We start from the raw sequence: 23,320 nt of genomic DNA, 5'->3' as shown, positions 1-23,320 counted from the left end.
TCCACAGGCAGTGCCCAAGTTCCGAAGATCTGAAATACATACAACTAGTACTTACAAACGGAGGCAGCAAGATGTCACTTTCAGCTGCTTGTGCTCCACGCTGGTCCCAGAAACCGCCGGGCAGCCATCTTGCTGCCCACCGCATGCTACCACCTACTGTCTGGCACACCTGTCAGCAATCCTACATTACTGAAAGGTATAGGTTATGTATAGTTTATTATGACAATCCCTGCTACATCTGTTTTCCCTCAGGCTGGAAGAACTTGTGCATGTTGGGCACTGTCTGAGGCCCACTACTATTGTCTGTGCACTGTCTGTGCCCACTACTATTAGGAGCATGCCCTAGTTTCCACCTATATCTTAAAAAAAAGTCATGCAAAAGTGTCACCATACAAATAAATGTGTCACAATCTAACAAGACACCTGTAACTTACTGTACTGTTTATAGTTGGTCAAAAAAGCCTTTTTATTGTAATGTATGCTGGTTATCCTACTGGGTCTCTTTTAGCCTGGTGTCTTCACTGAAGCACTGGTGAGTAATGGGGGTTACGTTGACGCAGTTGGCCAGTTTAAGCATGTATGGCAATATGTGTGAATTAAAAATCCCTGTTTATCATTGCATAATTTTTTGGAAAGGGTGTATAGCAGTATGCAGAGGGTCCATCCAGAATTTGTAGAAGTAATATGTTGTCACACCCCTTTAGCACCTGATAATTTATATACATGTACAAGCTATTGGGATTTGAGCACAGGTATATCTTTTCTCTGTTGTAACGCAGGTCAGTGACCAGACCCGAGCCTATTAGCCCTCCCTCACCTCAAGTCTTTATGCCCCAGGTTGGCATGGTGTCCACCGTAGCATTTGTAGTGGCAAAGCAGTGTAGAACTGCCCATAAGAGGGATTACTTTGACGCAGCTGGTGAGCTTAAACATGTATTGCAATATATGTGAACTAAATACCCGTTTTTTATTGCATAGTTTGTTGGAAAGGGTATATAGCAGTGTGCAGAGGGTCCATCCAGAATTCACTGAAGCTTTATGACCAATCCTTGTTTCCACGATAACTCAATTTTCAAAATCCAATTGTCATTGGGACAAGAAGTGAGGGGCAATCTTCTGAACTGGGGTACAGACAGTGATACAAACATTACAGGGGTGCTAATCTTTCCCTATGCTATCCAAAACATAAAAATATTTATTTATGGGCTGGAGTTACACTTAAAAAATGTACCTGTTCCAACTTACATACAAATTCAACTTATGAACAAACCTACCAAACCAATCACCAGGTTTATTATGACATTTTCCCTCACTTTTAGTCTTAGAGACAAACTGAAGGTGAATAGGATATGATTGCAATATAGAAATCTTTGAGTGGCGACTCTAGCATTGGAACAAAACTATTTCAAGTGGATCTTCACCGTACCTTTTTTTACCTCTGCCTAGCGGGAGGAGGGTTTAAAGCAGAGTTCCGGCCACAAAAAAAAAAAATTTCAATGAACATACCTCCGGGACAGTCAGGGCTAGTACATTCCACAATGGCTAGCCTCTGATCTGTCCCATTTCGCACTTACCTGCAAGAAGAAATACTCACTTTTAAAATTTCTTCTCCAGCGTTGCCATCTCTGTTGTGGGCAGCTGAAGCCAGCGCGATCCTCTTCTGTGACCTCTTCCATCTTCTTCTCCCAGAATGCGCCTTCACCGGCCCCTCTCGTCACTTCCTGTGCGGCGCCGCATTCCTCCACAGCTTCTGGGCATGCCCAGAAGCTGTTTAGCAGGGAATGCAGCGTCGCACCGGAAGTGACGAGCGGGGCCGGTGCCGTCACATTGATTCCTGGGAGCGATGACGTTCAGCTCCCAGGAATCATTGCAAACCGGAAGTGACGGCGCGGGCCGCGGCCGCCGAGGGAGGAAGTGGAAGAAAGGTGAGTATTTCTTTCTACAATAACAAGGTAAGTAAAAAAAATAAAAAATCCTAACTATCCATTTCCTTTTCAGGTAAAGAAAAGCAAGCGGGTGGCCACAAAATCGATTATGTCGATTTTGTGGCTGGAACTCCGCTTTAAGTGGGTGAAGATCCATTTTAACCTAATAACCTAAAGTCTATAGAAGACAAGCAGCAACACTATGAAGTTGGACAAGAAGTTCACTACTAAACTGTGTAAGGGGGGGCTTAATAAAAAAAGGTAAATAAGAAAAAAAAAAAAATACACCTATTCATGCACAGGATGGGAATAGGGGTGCAGAGGAGGGAACTTTATTAAGTGGGTGAAGATCTATTTTAACCTAAGGTCTCTACAGGAGACACGCAGCAACACAATGAAGTTGGACAAGAAGTTCAATACCAAACTGCGTACGGGGTTACAGCAATAAGGATGTGGAACCCCCTTCCACAGTTGGTGATGTCAGTGCTGAGTCTATATAAATTGAAAAAACTTTCAGATGTGATTCTTAGTAATGACCACTCATATGAGCGGTTACACAGTAACGGGGCCTGCCATTGATTTGTCCAGAGTACAAATCTGACACCCATCGCTGACACCTGTGTGCAAGCAGTGTTTGAAAACTCTCGTGTGAACGTTGCCTTAAAGCGGAGTTCCGGGCACAAAATCGACCTAATCGATTTTGTGCCAATCCGCTGACTCTTCTTCACCTGAAAAGGAATTGGATAGTTAGGATTATTTTTTTTTTTTTTACTCTCCTTGTATTCGTAGAAAGAAATACTCACCTATTCTCCACTTCCTCCCTCTGTGGCCGCGGCCCGCGCCGTCACTTCCGATTTGCAATGATTCCTGGGAGCTGAACGTCATCACTCCCAGGAATCAATGCGACGGCACCGGCCCCGCTCGTCACTTCCGGTGCGACGCCGCATTCCCTGCTAAACAGCTTCTGGGCATGCCCAGAAGCTGTGTAGGAATGCGTCGCCACACCGGAAGTGACGAGACGGGCCGGTGCAGGCGCATTCTGGGAGAAGAAGACACGGAAGAGGACGCAGAAGAGGATCGCGCTGGCTTCAGCTGCCCACAACAGAGATGGCAACGCTGTAGAAGAAATTTTATAAGTAAGTATTTCTTCTTGCAGGTAAGTGCGAACCGGGACAGATCAGAGGCTAGCCATTGTGGAATGTACTAGCCCTGACTGTCCCGGGGGTATGTTTATTGAAAAAACGATTCTGTGCCCGGAACTCCGCTTTAATTGCCTATGATTGTCAGCTCCATCTAGTGGCTGTAATGTGGTATTTTTCTAGTTGAGGTATTTCAGGAGAATTCTGGATTACAGGCTACAGATGGAACGGATGATTATAGAAATGTAACATATTAGGCAAATTATGAGGATTTTTTCATGATGGCTGTTCAAATGCTTGAGACATTTGCACAGCAATTTTTTATGTAAAAAGACCCCTTACTGTTTAAAAAGATTGTTCAGAAGCCTTCAGCTATGCTAAAAATCTTTTTTTGTCGTGATTTTGCCAGGCTTATGGTGTGTTTTTCATAGGTCATGTGACTCAATAATGCATCAAAAACACAACACGGGTGCATTTTTGATGCGTTCATGCTGTGTTTTCAGTGCATTTTAATAGGGAGGTGCTGACCAAATATGCACCAAAAAAGCAGCAAGCAGGATTTTTAACACTACTTCAAAATATGCCGATAATAGCCAACAAATTCATATTCATTTAAATTCATTATTTTAATCAAACAGTAAAATATAATACAGTATTATTAAAAAAAATATTAAAGTTTTTTTAAAAACTGTCAATTTTGGTTTTGGACAAGTGCATCCTGAATTTTCAGTTTCGGCACCAGAATTTTCATTTAGGTGCACCACTACATAGAACCCTGTCATTGGTGTCAGTAGGAAAGGTAATGCCTCATTGTTGGTATCAGTGGGAGGAATAGAGCCCAATCATTGGTGTCAGTGGGAGGAATAGAGCCCAATCATTGGTGTCAGTGGGAGGAATAGTGGCCCATCGTTGGTGTCAGTGGGAGGAATAGTGGCCCATCATTGGTGTCAGTGGGAGGAATAGTGGCCCATCATTGGTGTCAGTGGAAGGAATAGTGATGCATCATTGGTGTCAGTGGGAGTAATAGTGTGCAATCATTGGTGTCAGTGGCAGGAATAGAGCCCCATCATTTTTTGTCAGTGGGAGGAATAGAGCCCAATCATTGGTGTCAGTGGGAGGAATAGTGGCCCATCGTTGGTGTCAGTGGGAGGAATAGTGGCCCATCGTTGGTGTCAGTGGGAGGAATAGTGACCCATCGTTGGTGTCAGTGGGAGGAAAAGTGTCTTGTACCAGTGAGAGGAATACTGCCCCAAGGGCCAGATAAAGGCTGACCACTGATCTAGATGGTACAGCACCCCACAGACATAAGAAAAATCTGTCCCCTGCCTACATGCAGCAAAGCCAGACCGCTGTGCTCTGTTTATAAGCAGCAACCCTCCCTGCTGTTTTCTGACACAGCTCCTGGGAGGCCAGAGTTAGATGAGCGCAAAGCTCACACTCCTTCCTGCCCAGAAGGGGACTCTAGATTAGACACAGGGGGTTTGTCAGAAAGCAGCAGAGAGGGTTCCCTACCTACACATAGAGCACAGCGGTCCGACACTCTACTACATGATGTGGGAGACATAGCTTTATTATGGGTTGCTGTACCATCTACAGTATATATAGTATATGAGTAAAACTATCAATAAATCAAAGTGCAATCAAATGGCATGAAATAAAGTGACTAATTAAAAGTGAAAAAATTCTCTATCCAAGTGTGAATAAACAAAATGAATAAAGGTCCTTTTAAAGTCCAATGTGTCCATGTGTAACTTCCAACATCCAGATATGGTGGATTCCTCTCCCGTAGTATCTGTGGTCTCTGAACTTCTATTGTTATCCATGAGGACGCCCCACAACCAAATAGGTGGAACTTTTACAGGAAAACATTCATGAATTATCTCTCAATTCAAATGCCAAAGTGGAACAGGTCAAAAGGGCCCCTTTTTTAAAATACTTTTTCTTTATTGTTACTCTCTAATAAACATATTTGACTAAATGTGAATTAAGTATGTAGAACTGTCAAGGATTATGATTCTCTTATATAGGCATGTTATTATCATTGGCAATTTTTGGACTACAACAAAATGGCGGTGGTATTTTCTCAGGGGCAGGCATAAGCGCTCCTCACTACCGCCCACTCCCTATGGGTCGGCAGCTTTCCCATTCTTCCTTTTGGAGATATTTTAATCTGTCCCCCTTTTCCCTTCCCCGTTTTTCTTTTCAGTTCGGGGTTGGTGGCGCTCTCCTTCAGTGGAGAGCTGCTACGAGCCTTGGGCTCCGCCACGCTGGGCGTCATCTTGTGCATGCGAGTTGACTTGCGGTGGTCGTGGGGATATAAAAGGACTCCCACACAAGCTGCCCCCCCCGCTCTGGTGCAGGGATGGACAGCTCCTACTCTGTTAACAATATTGGCAAGAATCATTTCCTAACATACTCGGCTTTTTCACAATCCGAATATTCGAGCTTTCCCTCTACTATATATTGCTTTTTCATTTTTGTTTACAGCCTGGGGATCTCTCTAGTGGCTTTTTTATAGCCTGTCCCTCTCTTTGAAACAGGCTGATTCGTCTTTGTTCCTTCTGCTTTCACTAAGGTACACATGGATTGATAGTAACCTAATAGGATTAGTGTATATATGGACACATTAACTAAAGTATCATATCTTCCATTCGATTCAGTGTAAACCTAGCGTTTGGCGTTTGGCAATTTATCTACCTGCTAATTACATCTGGTCATACGACTTTAGGGGATATACGGGGCCAGCAGTGAGAGTACACAGGTAGATGTTTTCACATTCATTTATAGAGGCCACTTGGTGGGTGGTGTTACCAATCTCATGGCTTGTTTCTCCTTTTCGTTTAAAAAGTTATTAGGATCTTCATACCCACTCTGATGCAGCGCATCTCTAGACCCAGTGTGAGTCCCTTATCCCTATGGCCGCCCCCCCCCCCCCCCAGACGTATTTGTGACTGTTTTATTGTCCTCTGCCATTGCTGCTGTAAGTCTTTGGGGAAATGTGTAAAACTCCTTTTACCCCCTGCTGTATATGTGATTTGACATTATTGATTACTACAATGTATAAATATGTATATAATAATCTACGAATAGAAACAGATATGTTTGTGTGTAAAAAAATTCTTGTTATATTCAACAGAATGTGACACCTTCCAATAATGGTCTTGAGGAAGCTATGCATTATAGTGAAATGCGTTGACCAGCGGAGGAGACCCAACATACAGATACCTTCATTGGTATATGTAACCTGTATCGTATTACTATCTGGCAGGTGGTATATAGGGGTCACACCTTAAATTGCAATGTCACATGTATTGTTTTTAAGTTGTGTGTTTTTTGGATGCTATGTAAGCGCCTTTTAAAGATACGTACCAATAAAACTTTTTTTTTTATATTTTTTCAAATACAGTCTCGGTCTCATGTAATGTGCCAGTAAAGTCCACCAGCTGTAAGACTAGTTCTTGCATGTTTTTGTAGAGTCTACCTTTGGGATGTGGCATGTGTAAGGGTCACCCTTTGTCTCACCATCCAGATAATTTCACACCACTTGGGACTGAGAGTAATCTTCACTTGCGTCAAAGGGGAATGCAGCAAGTAGCACATTTTAAACACCCGATCACGACCTTCCTATATGGTCATCCAGCCCCATCCATTCACCTAGGGCAGTGATGGCGAACCTTGGCACCCCAGATGTTTAGGAACTACATTTGCCATGATGCTCAACTACACTGCAAAGTGCATGAGCATCATGGGAAATGTAGTTCCAAAACCTCTGGGGTGCCAAGGTTCGCCATCACTGACCTAGGATCTTATGGCAGCAGCAGCCCACCACTGGAGAGAATTTGGTCACCCACACCACCACTATATAAAAGAAAGGCACTCACTACATGGAGCCAAATACTAAGGGGCCGTATATAGTGTAGTAAGTTTGTTAGAGTTGCTTTAGAAGTACATAGAACTCATAAAATGCATCAAGGTGCAAAACAACATAAAGCAGGTAGCAGTGCACTTACTAAGGTGGCCACCAGTTCTGAAACTAGGAGTGGCAGACTGATGTCAGCGTGTAGCTCCGCCCCAATGTGCTTTGTCCAAAATGCGTGTCTTCAGGGGACACTAGTGACACATTGGCAGCTTTGGAGCTAGTCGTGGGGTATTACTCTCAGTCACAAGTGGTGTGAAATTTTTTTGAATGGTTGAAGTTACACACGTACACATTAGACTTTTCATTTTATTTATTCACGCATGTATAATTGATTATTTCACTTTTAATTCGTGATTTTATTTCATGCCATTTCACATTGTATTTTATGTGATTTTTGACCTTCTGCATTTTGATTTATTGATTGTTTTTGAGGGTTTTTTGTACTTACCCCCTGCTAGCTGCCTTGCATATTTTTAGAGCTGACTTATTACACTTGCCTTCCATGAGTAAGACTAAGCTCAGTTCCTTTTTTACAATATAAGGAAGCTAGTGATAGAGTTTTAGTCTAGCTTTTAATTTAATTTTTAAAACAAGTCAGCAACAGTAGCTCCTGAATTTCTATTCTCACTGGCTCACCGAGGCTCCATTCACACCAACGCGTTTTTTCATGTTTTTTTGCAGAATTGCAGGACAATTTTTTTTTAACATGGGATGGAACCTGTTCACATCAATGCATTTTTTGTGCCTCTGCGTTTTGGAAAGGGTCAGGGACTTTTTTGAACACAAAACAAGGCTTTTTTTTTGCATTTTTGGTTCAATAGACTTCAATGGAGAAGTTGCAGAAAAGCATGTAGTGTGTTTTTACAGCGTTTTAACCATGATTTTGCCACAATTTGTGTTTTTTAACCTGCCCAACAACAAATTGAAAAAAAATAGCATTAAAAACCACAAAATGCAAATCACAGCAAAGTTATGGTAAAAAACCCTGCAAAAAACGCAAAAAAAAAAAAAAGCACTGCAGAAACGCAGTAGCAAAGCCAGACCACTGTGCTCTGTTTATAAGCAAGACTATCAATAAATCAGTGCAATCAAATGGCATGTAATAAAGTGACTAATTAAAAGTGAAATAAACCCCTATACAAGTGTGAATAAATACAATGAATAAAGGTCCTTTGAAAGTCCTTGGTATTTGGTTCCATGTAGTGAGCGCCTTTCTTCAAAAAGCACTGCAGAAACGCTCATGAGCAAACTGAATAGGGGTGAATGGAGCCTTACTGTATATGTGGTTAGTTGTTTTGTATAAGCATGTTTGCAATATGTGTAATAATAAAATAAAAGTATGAAGGCCAGGTCACACCATAGAAACGCAGTTCAGGCGTGTTTCAGATGCTTTCTGCATGCGCAATTTTGACGCATTTTTGATGCGTTCCAGTGCATTTTTCCCCTTTTTTCTTCACCTTAAATAAGCACGTGTGTTCCAGTGCGTTTTTGGGGCGTTTAGGAGAATTCCGATGCATTTTTGATGAGTTTGACCACGTTCCATTACAGTCCAGTGCAGAAAAAAATGCAGCATGTTCTACTTTTTTTTCTGGAATTGGAACACACTGGATCTGACCACACTGGTGTGAACTATGCCATTGAAAACAATTAATCCTACTATCCTTGCGTTTTTGATGCAGAACAAAAAACGCACTGGACTGCATGTGGTGTGAACTGGCCCTTAAGCCTGTATAATACTGTATAATCAGATCAAAAAAAAAAAAATGTGGATAAAAGAATTATATGCAGTACGTTTATTGCATGCAGCATTAAATATGAGTAAGCAAGTATGAAAATGTGTGCCTGTAAATCCAATCCTAGAAGGCATGCAAAGGAAATTTAAATACAGGCAGGTAGCTCATGCCCTCTGCTTGTACTGCAATCCTTGAACCTCCATAAATGCCCTGTACCCCTATACAAAAAGCTCTGACGTGGAAGTTTGTATGCAATATCATCAAACTGGAGAAGATTAATAAGCCTCTATCCACTTTAATAAACAGGTATGCGCACAGGCACTCGCATATCTTGCCTGCAGTACCAGGTTTCATGTGCAGGTGGTGCTGAAGGCATGAGCTTATATTGCAGTTCTCAGTCGTTGCCTGTATGTCAGTGTACTGCACTGAACATAGAAGGTTCAGAATCAGATGTCAAAGTTAATTGTTTGCCCCTTTTTTAACAAGACCGAATAAAGCAAATTGCCTAACCCTATAAGGCATTTGTGTCTGTATTTGCTAGCTGTTTTATGAAATTCTCCCTGCAGATTAAATGTATTCATAGCATGCATCTAACATGCTGGTTTGTGCAATGAGAAAATTAAAAACTGCGGTCTTTATTTGTGGGGCACTGAATGTACAGCAGAGGGGCACCACATTAAGGGTGCAGCTTGTCCTCTACAGAAATCTATTGTCACTGATAAAAACAAAGATTCCTCATCCCTATCAGCAAAACGCCAAAAGTCTCCATTCACACTAGTACGACTTGTCAGGCTTCTTGGTCAGCCTGACAAGTCACGCACCGTCGTGGTCCATTGACTGCTACAGGAACCGTTCTAATAGGAGCGACACAAGTCGCTCCGACTTAGAAAGAGGGTCCTGTACTACTTTGGGGCAACCTGGAGCGACTTGCATAGACATTCATTTTATGAAGTCCGTGCAAGTCGTGCCAAAGTCGCGGTGCACGCGACTTCACAGGTCGCCCCCGAAGTCGTGCCGCTTCAGTGTGAACCGGAAGTGGTTCTGAAGGATCATAAAAAAAACAAAAAAAAAAAAAAAAAAAACATGTTATACCTGCCTGCTATGTAGAACGGTATTGCACAGAGCGGCCCCTTGCCATCTCTTCTGGGGACCCTAGCCGGAGCTGTCCTCTCCTCCTCATCTCGGACTGCCCCTTCAACAAGCTGTGTGCTCAGATGGCACTCCTGTGGACTTGCTCTCAAGCCAGGCTGTGTGAGTCCATGGACACCCACAGTGCGGCTAAGCTCCCTGCTACCTCATTACAGGGTTTTATTGACAGCAGCATGAGTCAATTGCACCCGCTGCTGCCTCTGTGTCCTGTGACAACAGAGAGCAGTGGCACCACAAATGGGCTGGATCGGGATATGACTCATGTAAGTATTTGGGGGTAGTCAGGGACAACTACTGGAACATTTCAAGTTCAAGGAGTGCATTAAGCTAAAAAGTGTTTTGACTTTAGAACCACTTTAGCATTATATTTCCAAGATCTGGATTTGCCATTTAAAAATTGGAAATCCAAATGTATTGTAAATGGGATTCAGTCCTGCACGTGCAGGTGTGCATTATGACTATGGCAAAAGACCCAATGAGCTTTTGATGGGCAAACTGATCGTTGGCAAGCTTATAATTAAAGCCCTGTGATGGCACTGACTCAACGTGCTCTTTGTCTGCAATGCAGCCTGTTCATTACACTTGTATCACATAATATTATTTGCGAGCACCAAATAAATCTACAGAAACAAAAAAGCTTTTTTCTCTAATTACTGACCCAATTGTTTTCAGAAAGCACACAAAGCTAGAAGAGGGTTTAGAAGTTTAAACACTTTTTAATCTTAAGCCCATCTGGACGGTAGACTGCACTGGTGCTGCTACAGTGAAACATTTACTGTCTTCTGTGGTTTTATGTAACAAATTATATAACGGTTACAGTACAGTACAATAAAGCAAGATAAATCAGTTTCAAAGAAATATTTGAATTACTATTTGTAACTGTTAACAGATAAAAAAAATACAAAAATAAAAAATACTGGAACCACAGAAACTGCTAGTTGAAACCATGCATTGCTATGCAAACACAAAATTACCAGGACCTGCACACCCTCTATAATGAGGGACAATGGACCCGATAAGGGGTTTGGCCGAAACACATTGTCAGGACAATGCATCTACAATCTCTTGATTTATTCTCCCTGGAGAAGAGACGCCTGAGGGGGGACATGATAGCAATTTATAAATATCTCAATGGGGATCTCGGCATAGAAAAACAGCTATTCAGTCAAAGGGATTGCATGAGGACTCGAGGGCATACAATGTGATTAGAGGAGAAGCGTTTTAACCTCAGGCAATGTGGGGGGTTCTTTACTGTTAGGGCTTTAAGATTGTGGAATTCTCTACCACAAGAGGTGGTTTCTGCGGGAAGTATGGTGGCTTTCAAAAGACTCTTAGACGTACATCTCAAGGATCAGAACATTCAGGGATATGTGAGATGATTACAGCCACACACACCTATACAGGTTGAACTGGATGGACTATTGTCTTTTTTCAACCTCACCTACTATGAAACTATGAAACAGATGACAGCAGCAATTCCCTTCTGCTTCCCCCATCCCATCTGCGTTCCATCAGCGGTTCAAGCCATCAACCACCAGCGGCTCTAGCCTCGTTCTGGATGGCTTCCTCTGAGAGCCTGACGTCAAATCCGGCTCTATTTCCGTTGTGTATCAACCGCAGAGGGGCCCCACGGCCTGCCACAGCCGGCCAGGGAGAAACCAACATCGCTTCACATCTTTCCTGCCTTTCTCTCACCTGGCACCATGTGAGCTTGGCCCCCCCTTCGTCTCACTGGGCCACAACCCCCCACTACCATATCTACGGCTTGGATTACAGCACCGCCGCCCGCACTGTTGCACCTTCCTGGTTGGTTTAATGCCTTCAACAGTGAGTCAGCTGGATATTTTCTTGTGAGTCACCTTTACCCCTTTGGGTTTCACACCGCAGATCTGGGGTCTTTCGCAAAAGGTTTGCCATTGTCTTACACTACAGTTGCTTTATTTTTGGAATTTTCCCTCAATAAAGTTTTCTATATTATACTTGACAAAGGATGTTGCACCATTTATGACATCTGTTGCCGCCATTACCCATCATCCCTTGGGCTTATTCATTGCTTATATGTAGCTATTCTTGATATGCATTGCTAAGCACCTACCTTAAATAATTCAAAAAGCATGTGAAACAGATGGGAGGGCACATAGACCACCTGCAGAGGTCTGCCAGGAGCCTTTGCTGTAAAACAAGAACAAATATAAGATGTTTATGAGCATTCTGACATGACAAAGGAAAAATATGACATGCACAGGAATTCTCAGTGTATACGGAATTTTCTGATTGTCTATATAACAGGGGTCTCTAAACTTTATAAACAAAGGGACAGTTGTCTGTTCTTCAAACTTTATGGGGGCCAGACTGTAGTCAGCGGGAGCAGAAAATGTCCTGGTGTCACTAAAAGTAAACAGTGTCTTCTCTTTGTTAATATGGGGGGTCAGTGGGAGGAATAGTGCCCCATCATTGGTGTCAGTGGGAGGAATAGTGCCCCATCATTGGTGTCAGTGGGAGGAATAGTGCCAAATCATTGGTGTCAGTGGGAGGAATAGTGCCCCATCATTGGTGTCAGTGGGAGGAATAGTGCCCCATCATTGGTATCAGTGGGAGGAATGGTGCCCTGTTGTCGGTGTCAATGGCAGGAACTATGCTCCACTGTTTCTGACAGTGGGGGGGATAATGCCCCATGGGCCAGATAAAAGTGGGCAAAGGGCCACATCTGGTCCCCAGGCCACAGTGTGGAGACCACTGGTCTATATAATAATGCACATAGCAGAAAAATGGGTTAGTTTCAGATAGATTCATTATGTTACTAATTTTGTTTTGTCGATTGGTTTCAGAATTAGTTTAGTTTCATTTCATTTAATAATTTTCTAATAAATTCCACGTTTTCAAAACAATTCGAATTCGGATTGGTCAAAAAATTATCGCTCGACTCCAATTCTGTGTGAAGAATAGCTGGTTGTTAAGGAGCGGGCTGGGAAGTCGTGAACAACCGATGACTCATCAGCTGTCAGCAGGCTTCTTCACTGAGAGCTGAACTGTGAACAAAAGAATGCCAGCAATAGAACCCCCCCCCCCCCAATTCATACCAGTCTCTTTGGGTCTGGTATGGATTCTAAAAGGAACCCCACGCCAAAAAAAAAGATTTAAAAATAAAAAAAAACTGCTGTGGGGTCCCTTCCAAAATCCATACCAGGCCCTTTTCCAAGCATGCAGCCCGGCAGGTCAGGAAAGGGAGAGGGTTCGAGCCCTCTCATGAACCATACCAGGCTACATGCCCTCAACATAGGGGGAGGTGCTTTGGGGGCCCCTCCCGCCCCAAAGCACCTTGTCCTCATGTTGATGGAAACAAAGGCGTCTTCCCTACAACCCTCGACTGTGGTTGTGGAAATCTGCAGGCGGGGGGCTTTTCAGAATCTGGAAGCCCCCTTTGACAATGGGGCCCCCAGATCCCAGACCCACCCCCATATGAATTAGTATGGGGTACATACATACATAGTAACCCTACCCATTCACCAAAAAAGTGTAAAAAGTGAATAAAGACAGTAAAATAAATAAAAAACAAACTGTCCCCCGGTAGATCCATCATCAATCACGATGCCTGCTGCACTGCTGGACCCGAAAGAAAACAAAAACCTACGGCCTTGTCGAATGTTCCCCGCCGACTGCCTGCTCAAAATTGAGCATGGCTCAATGGGTAGGTGCATCCTGTCTCCACTGATCATCCTTGAGATGCTTCTACAACTTGACTGGAGTCCATCTGTGGTAATTCAGTTGATTGAACATGATTTGAAAAGGCATACACCTGCCTATATAAGGTCCCACAGTTAACAGTGCATGCCAGAGTGCAAACCAGGCCATGGGGTCCAAGGAATTGTCTGTAGACCTCTAAGATAGGATTGTATCGAGGCACAGATCTGGGGAAGCGTACAGAAAAATTTCTACAGCATTGAAGGTCCCAATGAGCACAGTGGCCTCTATCATCTGTAAATGGAAGAAGTTTGGAACCACCAGGATTCTTGCTAAAGTGGGCCACCCAGCCAAACTGAGCGATCGGGGGAGAAGGGCCTAAGAAAGGAGCTGACCAAGAACCCTCTGGTCACTCTGACAGAGCTACAGTGTTTCTCTGTGGAGAGAACCTTCCAGAAGAACAACCGTCTTTGCAGCGCTCCACCAATCAGGCCTGTATGGCAGTGTGGCCAGGCTGAAGCCACTCCTCAATAAAAGGCACATGATAGCCCCCCTGGAGTTTGCCAAAAGGTACTGAAAGGCTCTCAGACCATGAGAAACAAAATTCTCTGGTCTGATGAAACAAAGATTGAACTCTTTGGCCTGAATGGCAAGTGGCATGTCTGGTGGAAACCAGGCACCGCTCATTACCTGGCCAATAACATCCCTACAGTGAAGCATGGTGGTGGCAGTATCATGCTGTGGGGCTGTTTTCAGTGGCAGGAACTGGGAGATTAGTCAGGATCGAGGGAAAGATGAATGCAGCAATGTACAGAGACATCCTTGATGAAAACCTGCTCCAGAGAGCTCTGGACTTTAGACTGGGGCGACGGTTTATTTTCCAACAGGACAACAACCCTAAACACACTGCCAAGATAACATAGGTGTGGCTATGGGGAAACTCTGTGAATGTCCTTGAATGGCCCAGCCAGAGCCCAGACTTGAACCCGATTGAACATCTCTGGAGAGATCTGGAAATGGCTGTGCAACGATGCTCCCTATTTAACCAGATAGAGCTTGAAAGGTCCTGCAAAGAATAAGAGAAAATGTCCAAAAATAGGTGTGCCAAGCTTGTAGCATCATACTCAAAAAGACTTGAGGCTGTAATTGGTGCCAAATGTGCTTCAGCAAAGTATTGAGCAAAGGCTGTGAATACTTATGTACAAGGGATTTTTTTTTTTAATACATTTGCAAAGATTTCAAACTTCTTTCATGTTGTCATTATGGGGTATAGTTTGTAAAATTTTGAGGAAAATAATGAATTTTGGAATAAGGCTGTAACATACTGAAATGTGGAAAAAGTGCTGCCACCCTTAACTCTGCACCCCAGATACCATAAAGTGAGAGGCTTGTGTGCGGAATGGACACATAATTTGTTTAAAATTGATACCTTGTTCCCAGATGTCATAATTCTAGAAAATGTATTACACGAACCAGTGGAAAGTGAATGTAACTGCCACTGTTTTTTAACAGCATGACATGGTATTTTCTGAGCCAGAACATTGACACATTAACCACTTACCCACCAGGCCTATTTCGGACACTTTTTGTTTACAACTTAAAACCAGTATTTTTTCCTAGAAAACTACTTAGAACCCCCAAACATTATATATATATATTTTTTTAGCAAAGACTCTGGAGAATAAAATGGCGGTCATTGCAATATTTTTTGTCACGCGGTATTTGCGCAGCGGTCTTTAAAACGCCATTTTTTTGGAAAAATTTAGAAAAATCACATTTCACTGCATTTAAAAAATACTAAACAGTAGAGCTAGCCCATTTTTTTGTATATTGTGAAAGATGATGTCACGCCGAGTAAATAGATACCCAACATGTTACGGTTTAAAATTGCGCCCCCCCCCCCCCGTGGGATGGCGACAAACTACGGTCAATAGAGATCTCAATAGGCGACGTTTTAAATTTATTTAACGGTTACCAGTTTAGAGTTAGAGTGTAGCTCTTTTTTTTAAATTATTGCTCATGCTCTGGCGATCGCAGCGATACCTCACATGTGTGGTTTGAACAGCGATTTCATTTGCGGCTCGACTTCCGTATACGTTTTTTTTTGTGCGCGAGCTAACGGTGACGGGGGCGGCTAAATTTTTTTTTTTCCCCATTTATTTTATTTATTTTTTTAACTTTATTACAGTTTTTTTTAAAAAAAAAAATCTGATCACTTTTATTGCTGTCACAAGCAATGATGTAAACATCCCTTGTGACAGCAATATGCAGTGACAGGTACACTTTATGGAGGGATCGAGGGTCTAAAAGACCCTAGACCCCTCCACTACACTTCCCTGTATGCAAAACGCCGAAAACGGCGTTTTTGCATACAGCCGTTTTTCAAATTTGCCGCCTTTTTGCAGCACAGTAACCCGGAAGTGACGTCATGGACGCCGCCTCCGGGTTACGTCATCGGAGACCCGATCAAAGCCGTTTCCGGCATTGATCGGGACCCCATCCAGCCAGCGGACGTGCTGGCTGGGTGCTTGGGGCTCCCGGTGGGACGGGAGTCCCGGTAAAAGCCACGTAAGGCGGCGGGAGGGGGGGGCGTCCCCTCCCGCCCCCCTGGGTAACGATCGAGCGGCTCCCGAGTACCGACGGTACCGACGGAAAGCCAACCGTCGGCTCTAAACCACGGTACCGGGATGATGCCTCTAGCTAGAGGCATCATCCCGGTATACCCCCGCAAAGTTTACGGACGTCATATGACGTCCACCCAGGGAGAAGTGGTTAAACTACATAAAAATAAAAAAAAAAAACACTCAAAAGTATGTTTAAAGAGAGAAGTATGGGCAAAGCTGTTTTGAGCATACTTCTCTTGTGGGAACCAGAGCAAGTTTATAGTGGGCTATTGCTTGTTGTCAGCTGATGTGACAGAGCCACTTCAGGCTCTGGAAGGATCCTGACATTAGTGTTCCGCCTAGCTGACTGATTGACAGCTGGCTCCGGCTTTCCGGCTCTCAGCGCACGCCTGAGAGCTGAAGGCAGCTGCACCCTTCCCCTCTCCATTATGGTACTTCTGTCAGCTCTGGAAGAGCACAATGGAGAGATGTGATTGGCAGTCACCACTCTCCGCTCTAAATGGACTGAGAACTGAGCAATCAGCAAACATGTGATCGCTCAGTTCTCGGGCTTTGAGCTAACATGTGAGAGTTGCAGCATCACACCGATGCTGCAGCATATACACGAGTATGTATGTTTTTTTTTTTTGTTTAAAACCCATATATCGCCTTTAAAGTGATTATAAAGTCTCGTTTTTTTGTTTTCCTATTACAATAACAAACATGTTATACTTACCTGCTCTGTGCAGTAGTTTTGCACAGAGCAGCCCAGATCCTCCTCTTCTCGGGTCCCGACTGGAGCTCCAGGCCTCTCCCTCCTGTTGAGTGCCCCCATAGCAAGCAGCTTGCTATGGGGGCACCCGAGCCGAGCCGTAGCTCTGTGTTTGAATGGATGGTTTGGCCCTGCCCCCTCTCTCTTCTGATTGACTGAGTTTGATTGACAGCAGCGGGAGCCGATGCTGAGTATCAGCCATTAAGGAGAGAGGAGCTGAGGCACTCATGGACATCGCTGAATAGAGAGGGGGCTCAGGTAAGTATTAGGGGGGGGGGGGCTGCTGCACACAGAAGTCTTTTTATCTTAATGCATAGAAAAAAAACCTTCTGACTTTACAACCCCTTTAAGGTTTAATGAGTGAAATCGGGTAGCGTGTAAACTACACATCAATCTTGTGTCCTGTTGCCAGTTATGTCTTGTGAAAGATAACATGCCAACCTTCGTGATCTGACCACTCTGTGTATACAGCAGTCATTTAGGGGATTTACCAGTAAGGCCACTAAGATATCTTTCCGACAACCATTATAATTATTATACAGCACAGAGACCTCAGATAAGACTGGTATGGTTACCTTGTAAAGTTCATTTAAAACTTTGAACTTGAACAGATAATACTTTTTTTAATAACAGTCAGATATATTGCCCTTGCTATTTACACCTATTGTTTGGATCTGAGAAAATTTTAAAAAACAATTTACCATTGAATTCTTCAATTTTCAGCTCAGGTGCAGAAAAGTAGTATTGCTCACACAGCATCTTTGCCGTTTCATAGGCATCTGTTGAAAGAAAAATCAGTTAATACTGCTATAGCAAAACTGCAGCAAAACAAAGTAAAACTAATTTGATTGCTTCTTGGCTAGATGGTTAGGACTTTTGCTGTGCATCTGACTACAACTGAAAGAAACATTTTTGGTTGACTGCTTATTTATTACCAGGAAGGGACAAGGTAAAATAATTCAGAATGTCACCCCTAAATCATACAGAATACTATTTTATTGTAGCCACCTGGATCAGAATCACCTACAAAAAACCAATAGTCAGACTGAATATAATATAAACTTTAATGGGCATTTTTAGAATGCCTATCCAATTTGGTAAAAAAATAAAAAAGGGGGTTGTGACGTGTATACCAAACCTGTCAAGCCTTAAAATTATGTGCACCCACGAAATGGTGAAAAATTGCCTACCCAATTTGTCCATAGGAGATGCTTTAAGAGCCTTTACTGGTCTTCGTTTAAGAGTAAACAGTGAATGATGGCCCTAGAACGTTTTATGGCGATGTCCCACATGTGGGGTGCAATTGTTGTTTACATACATGTGCGCACCCCATGCATGCATTTGTGTGTGTGAGCAGTGCGACAGGGTTGCTTTTTTATTATTTTATATATTTTATTATACATTTAGTTTTTTAAAACTAATTTTTTTCCATTTAACCTTACTTCTATCACAAGGGGTCTAACAACCCCCTTGATGTGATATCATGGGCAGGTGACAGGTTTTCTTTACTGAGACATCAGGGGTCTATTAAACTACTAATGTCTCCCCTGCCATTCACTAAAGCTAATCAAGCACGGATTGTGCAAAACGTGGGGAGGGGCACCATCTCAGTACCATGAAAATGATCAGGTGGCCATACGGATCACTTTAAGAATGGCACCAAGCTGTTTTACCAACCTGAAGTCATAGCTGTTACATACAGCCTATGGAAGTCAAGTGGTTTAATTTAAACGCGTATAGGGGGGCGGAGCTTGCGTGACCGACGCCGAACATCTCTCTAGTGACACACCCTATCATTGCCATAACAGCAGGCACGGCGAAGTGCCCTGTACATGTGAGTAAATTTTCATTTTACCTCAATAAAGCCTGATAGTTGAAACGGAGAGCACTATATTTTTCCTTTATATTTTGCATCGCATGTCCGTGTCTTGAGACCTCCGGAGGTGAGAGGCTGGAGTGTCATTCCAGGAGTCAGATATCCTCAATATATGCTTTTGCTGGCCCATCTGGGTCCTATTTGGAGGCGAGAGGCCAATCTATCAGGTGGAGGGATTTCACAGATTGGTGTTTACTGTTCACAAGATCGCATTTCTGATTTGGACACTTGGACAATAATGCACAATTTATTGGATTTTGAGCACAATCACAGTTCTTATGGACTCTAGATATTGATTATATCCTCACCATTTGAGTTTATTGGTGCACGTCTGGCGCAGCACGTTTTTTGTATTTATAGGTAGTATACGCAAGGCTTAATCTAACTTGGGCAAAGGTGAAGGCCCATATACACCCTTGGCCAAGATTTTAATTACTCCACATGAACACAGGGATCTAAAGGGACCGTTTTTTAGTGTCAGGCACCACAAGGTACCTGCACTTCAGCACTGTTATATGCCAGATGAATCACCCTAAATAAAACAGTAAAATACAGTGTTTTCTAATCAGTGGCTTTTACCTTTTTTGGAGATTAGTGTGAAAGGTTTTCACATTCTCCACATTATTACATAGTGGAACCTGAATGAAATAGCACATTTCTGTTTCTTCTACCATCTGGACACAACAAATAAAAGGTGCTGATCTAGCCAATTCAGTGGTCTGACATGACAATGATCTTAGGACCAAAGGATGGGCTTGTTCTTGGCTGGAAATAATTATTTAAAGGAAACCTTTGATGGAAAAGATTACTTAGGATACCACTGCTCACATTCTTCTGAAAATGTTTGTCATTTGACACAGATCTAGTAGAAGCAGGAGGCTCACTGGCTGCACATTTTTTCAGGTTTGTGACTCAAATTAGTTAAAAGAATATTTTACCCTTACAAAAAACCTGCTTTTGCAGGTAAGGGATGTTTGTAGATTAAAGCAAACTGTTCAGCTCTGACTAACCACTTCAGCTCCAGAAGGTTTTAGTGACCAGGCCATTTTTCGCGATACGGCACTGTGTTGCTTTAACTGACAATTGCGCAGTCATGTGATGCTGTGCCCAAATAAAATTGATGTCTTTTTTTCCCTACAAATAGAGCTTTCTTTTGGTGGTATTTGATCACCCTTTTTTTTGCATTATAAACAAAAAAAGAACCACCATTCTGTCATTCCCACCGAATGATTGGCGGGTCCCGGCGGCCATCATGTGTCCAATCCTAGCGGGAGCGGCGCTGAAATCTCATGCTCCCCTGAAATCTCATGCACAAAATCACGTACATGTACACGGTTTTTCGCAGCCGGGCCACCTTGCCGCAGTATATTTGCGGCAGGCGGTCCAGAAGTGGCTAAAGATGAATAATACCCTTGCTATAGGTGCAGGTCATTTACATACTTTATGAAGCCTGACTGGAATACTCCCAGTATGTTGCTAAGTACCCTTAGGACATTGCTAAGTGAGGCCTAGTCATCACTGCTCACCTCCATCATCACAGGAGTGAGCTCTTTCTCTGACTCAAACCCCCTCACATGCTCGTTCTCTCCCATGATGCAGTAGCTCTGATCTCAGCATTTGAGAGCTCATTTCTGTGATGGTGGAGGTGAGCAGTGATGACTAGGCCTCACTTAGCAACGTCCTGGGAAGGTTTAGCAACTTCCTGGGAGTATTCCAGTCAGGTTTCATAAGGTATGTAAATGCCCTGCACCTATTGCAAAGGCTTTTTTTAACTTACCGTATATACTCGAGTATAAGCCGACCCGAGTATAAGCCGAGGCCCCTACTTTTAGCACAAAAAGATGGGAAAAATCATTGACTCGAGTATAAGCCTAGGGTGAGAATGCAGGGCGGCGGGCATGGTACAGGAGAATGCAGGGTGACTGGCATGGTTCAGGAGAATGCAGGGTACTGGTATGGTGCAGGAGAATGCAGGGTGACTGGCATGGTGCAGGAGAATGCAGGGTACTGGCATGGTGCAGGAGAATGCAGGGTACTGGCATGGTGCAGGAGAATGCAGGGTACTGGCATGGTACAGGAGAATGCAGGGTACTGGCATGGTGTAGGAGAATGCAGGGTACTGGCATGATGCAGGAGAATGCAGGGTACTGGCTTGGTACAGGAGAATGCAGGGTACTGGCATGGTGCAGGAGAATGCAGGGTACTGGCATGGTACAGGAGAATGCAGGGTACTGGCATGGTACAAGAGGATCCGGGGTTGTGGGCATACTACAGGAGATGCAGTGCTGTGGGCATGGTACAGGTGGACCATGCCTGCAGCACTGCATCCCTTGTAGTGTGCCCACAGCCCTGCATAATGGCAGGTAGTGAAGCTGTTTCACTTACCTGTTCCAGAGGCGCCTTCATTTTAAAAATGGCGCGCCCGGCGCCGACACGTCATTGCGCACGCGCCGCCACCTCTCGTATAATTTCGGCTATTCCCGGCCTCTCCCGAGCGGCGGCGGCGCGTGCGCGGTGACATGTATGTGATGGGCGGCGCCATTTTTAAAGCTTAAGCCCGTCGGAGCGGACTTTTTTTTCCTTGACTCGAGTATAAGCCAAGGGGGACGTTTTCAGCACAAAAAAATGTGCTGAAAAACTCGGCTTATACTCGAGTATATACGGTAAGTCAGAGCTGCACCATTTGTTTTTGTTAACAGATACCCCTTATCTGCTTAGGCAGTTTTATGATAAAGGTGAACTATCCCCTTAAACACAACAAACTATTATTTTCATATGGAGTTCATCAATGGCAGCCTACATATGCACTGCTCAAAAAAATTAAAGGAACACTTTTTAATCAGAGTATAGCATCAAGTCAATTAAACTCCTGGGATATTGATCTGGTCAGTTAAGTAACAGAGGGGGTTGTTAATCAGTTTCAGCTGCCTTGGTGTTAATGAAGATAACAACAGGTGCACTAGATGGGCAAAAATGAGATGACCTCCAAAACAGGAGTGGTTTTACATGTGGAAGCCACTGACTTTTTTTTCCCTACTCATCATTTCTGACTGTTTTTCACTAGTTTTGCATTTGGCTAGGGTCAGTGTCACTACTGGTAGCATGAGGCGATACCTGAAGGTCCTTAACCCATCAGCAGGACCGGTATCTGCTCCTTTGTGCAAGGAGGAACAGGATGAGCACTGCCAGAGCCCAGAGCCCTACAAAATGACCTCCAGCAGGCCACTGGTGTAAATGTCTCTAACCAAACAATCAGAAACAGACTTCATGAGGGTGGCCTGAGGCCCTGACATCCTCTAGTGGGCTCTGTGCTCACTGCCCGGCACTGTAGAGCTCAATTGGCATTTGCCATTAAACACCAGAATTGGCAGGTCTGCCACTGGCACCCTGTGCTTTTCACAGATGAGAGCAGATTCACCCTGAGCACATGTGACGGACGTGAAAGGGTCTGGAAAAGCTGTGGAGAATGTTATGCTGCCTGTAACATCGTTCAGCATGACTGGTTTGGTGGTAGCGTAATGATGGTCTGGGGAGGCATATCCATGGAGGGACACACAGACCTCTACAGGCTAGACAATGGCACCCTGACTGCCATTAGGTATCGGTACAAAATCTTTAGACCCATTGTCAGACCCTATGCTGGTGCAGTGGGTCCTGGGTTCCTCTTGGTGCACCACATTGCCCACCCTTATGTGGTGAGAGTATGCAGCCAGTTCCTGGAGGATGAAGGAATTGATACCATTGAATGGCCCCCATGCTCACCTGACCTAAATCCAATAGAACACCTCTGGGACATTATGTTTCAGTCCATCCGACGCTGTCAGATTGCACCTCAGTCTGTTTAGGAGCTCAGTAATTTCCTGGTCCAGATCTGGGAGAAAATATCTGAGGACACCATCCTTCTTCTCATTAGGAGCATTCCCCAACATTGTCAGACGTGCATACAAGCACCTGAGGGCCATACATATTACTGGTCAGGTCGTACTGACGAAACGTGCGTCGGGAACGTGAGACCGTAGCCACTTCTGGGTTGGAGGAGCGCTGGCGTTCGGCAGTGCTCATCACCCCGCTATATACTTGTGATTAAGCGATTGATGTATGGAGATTCTAGTAAGTGCAAACTTTTACAAATAAAAAGTGATATGTTTAGACTTACTACACCATGAGAGTCTCTTTCTGCTCTGTTTATGTCCGCTGCGTGGTCCGAGCTGTTCTTTAAAAAGGCTTGCCATATAATTATGCGCTGTGGAGCTGAGGATCGTGTATTGAGTGGATGACATGCCTGTGTGACCCCCTATAATCAAGGGGTCATATATTTCCGGTAAGGAGTACCTTACTTGATCACTGGGTGAAATGTGGAGGTGAAGGCTTATTCTGCACCAAGTCTCTGCTGTATTTAGTGACACCAATGCCATATGGACTTTTTGTTCTTTGTTGCTGCATATGGACTTTTGCACTATTTAGCCTAGATTGATGATTTTCCACAATTGTTATTTACACCTTTTATTGAACAATATGTTGTT

The 23,320-nt window shown here is 43.7% G+C and overlaps 1 protein-coding gene across 1 annotated transcript in view; it reads right to left on the bottom strand.

Annotated features, from left to right (window-relative positions):
* PDK3 (pyruvate dehydrogenase kinase 3) overlaps positions 1-23,320 on the bottom strand; it is a 130,159-nt gene that overhangs the window by 16,095 nt on the left and 90,744 nt on the right. Inside the window, exons 6-7 of the mRNA XM_082245790.1 lie at positions 17,623-17,700; positions 11,961-12,037 (exon numbers count right to left, since the gene is read on the bottom strand). Coding sequence (XP_082101916.1) covers positions 11,961-12,037; positions 17,623-17,700 — 155 coding nt within the window. The remainder of the gene's footprint in view (positions 1-11,960; positions 12,038-17,622; positions 17,701-23,320) is intronic.

Source organism: Pelophylax lessonae (assembly GCF_965119305.1).
Source record: "Pelophylax lessonae genome assembly, chromosome: 2".
Lineage (NCBI taxonomy): Eukaryota > Metazoa > Chordata > Amphibia > Anura > Ranidae > Pelophylax > Pelophylax lessonae.
Note: the sequence above shows the minus strand (reverse complement) of the source record. Positions and strands in the feature narration are given on the sequence as shown.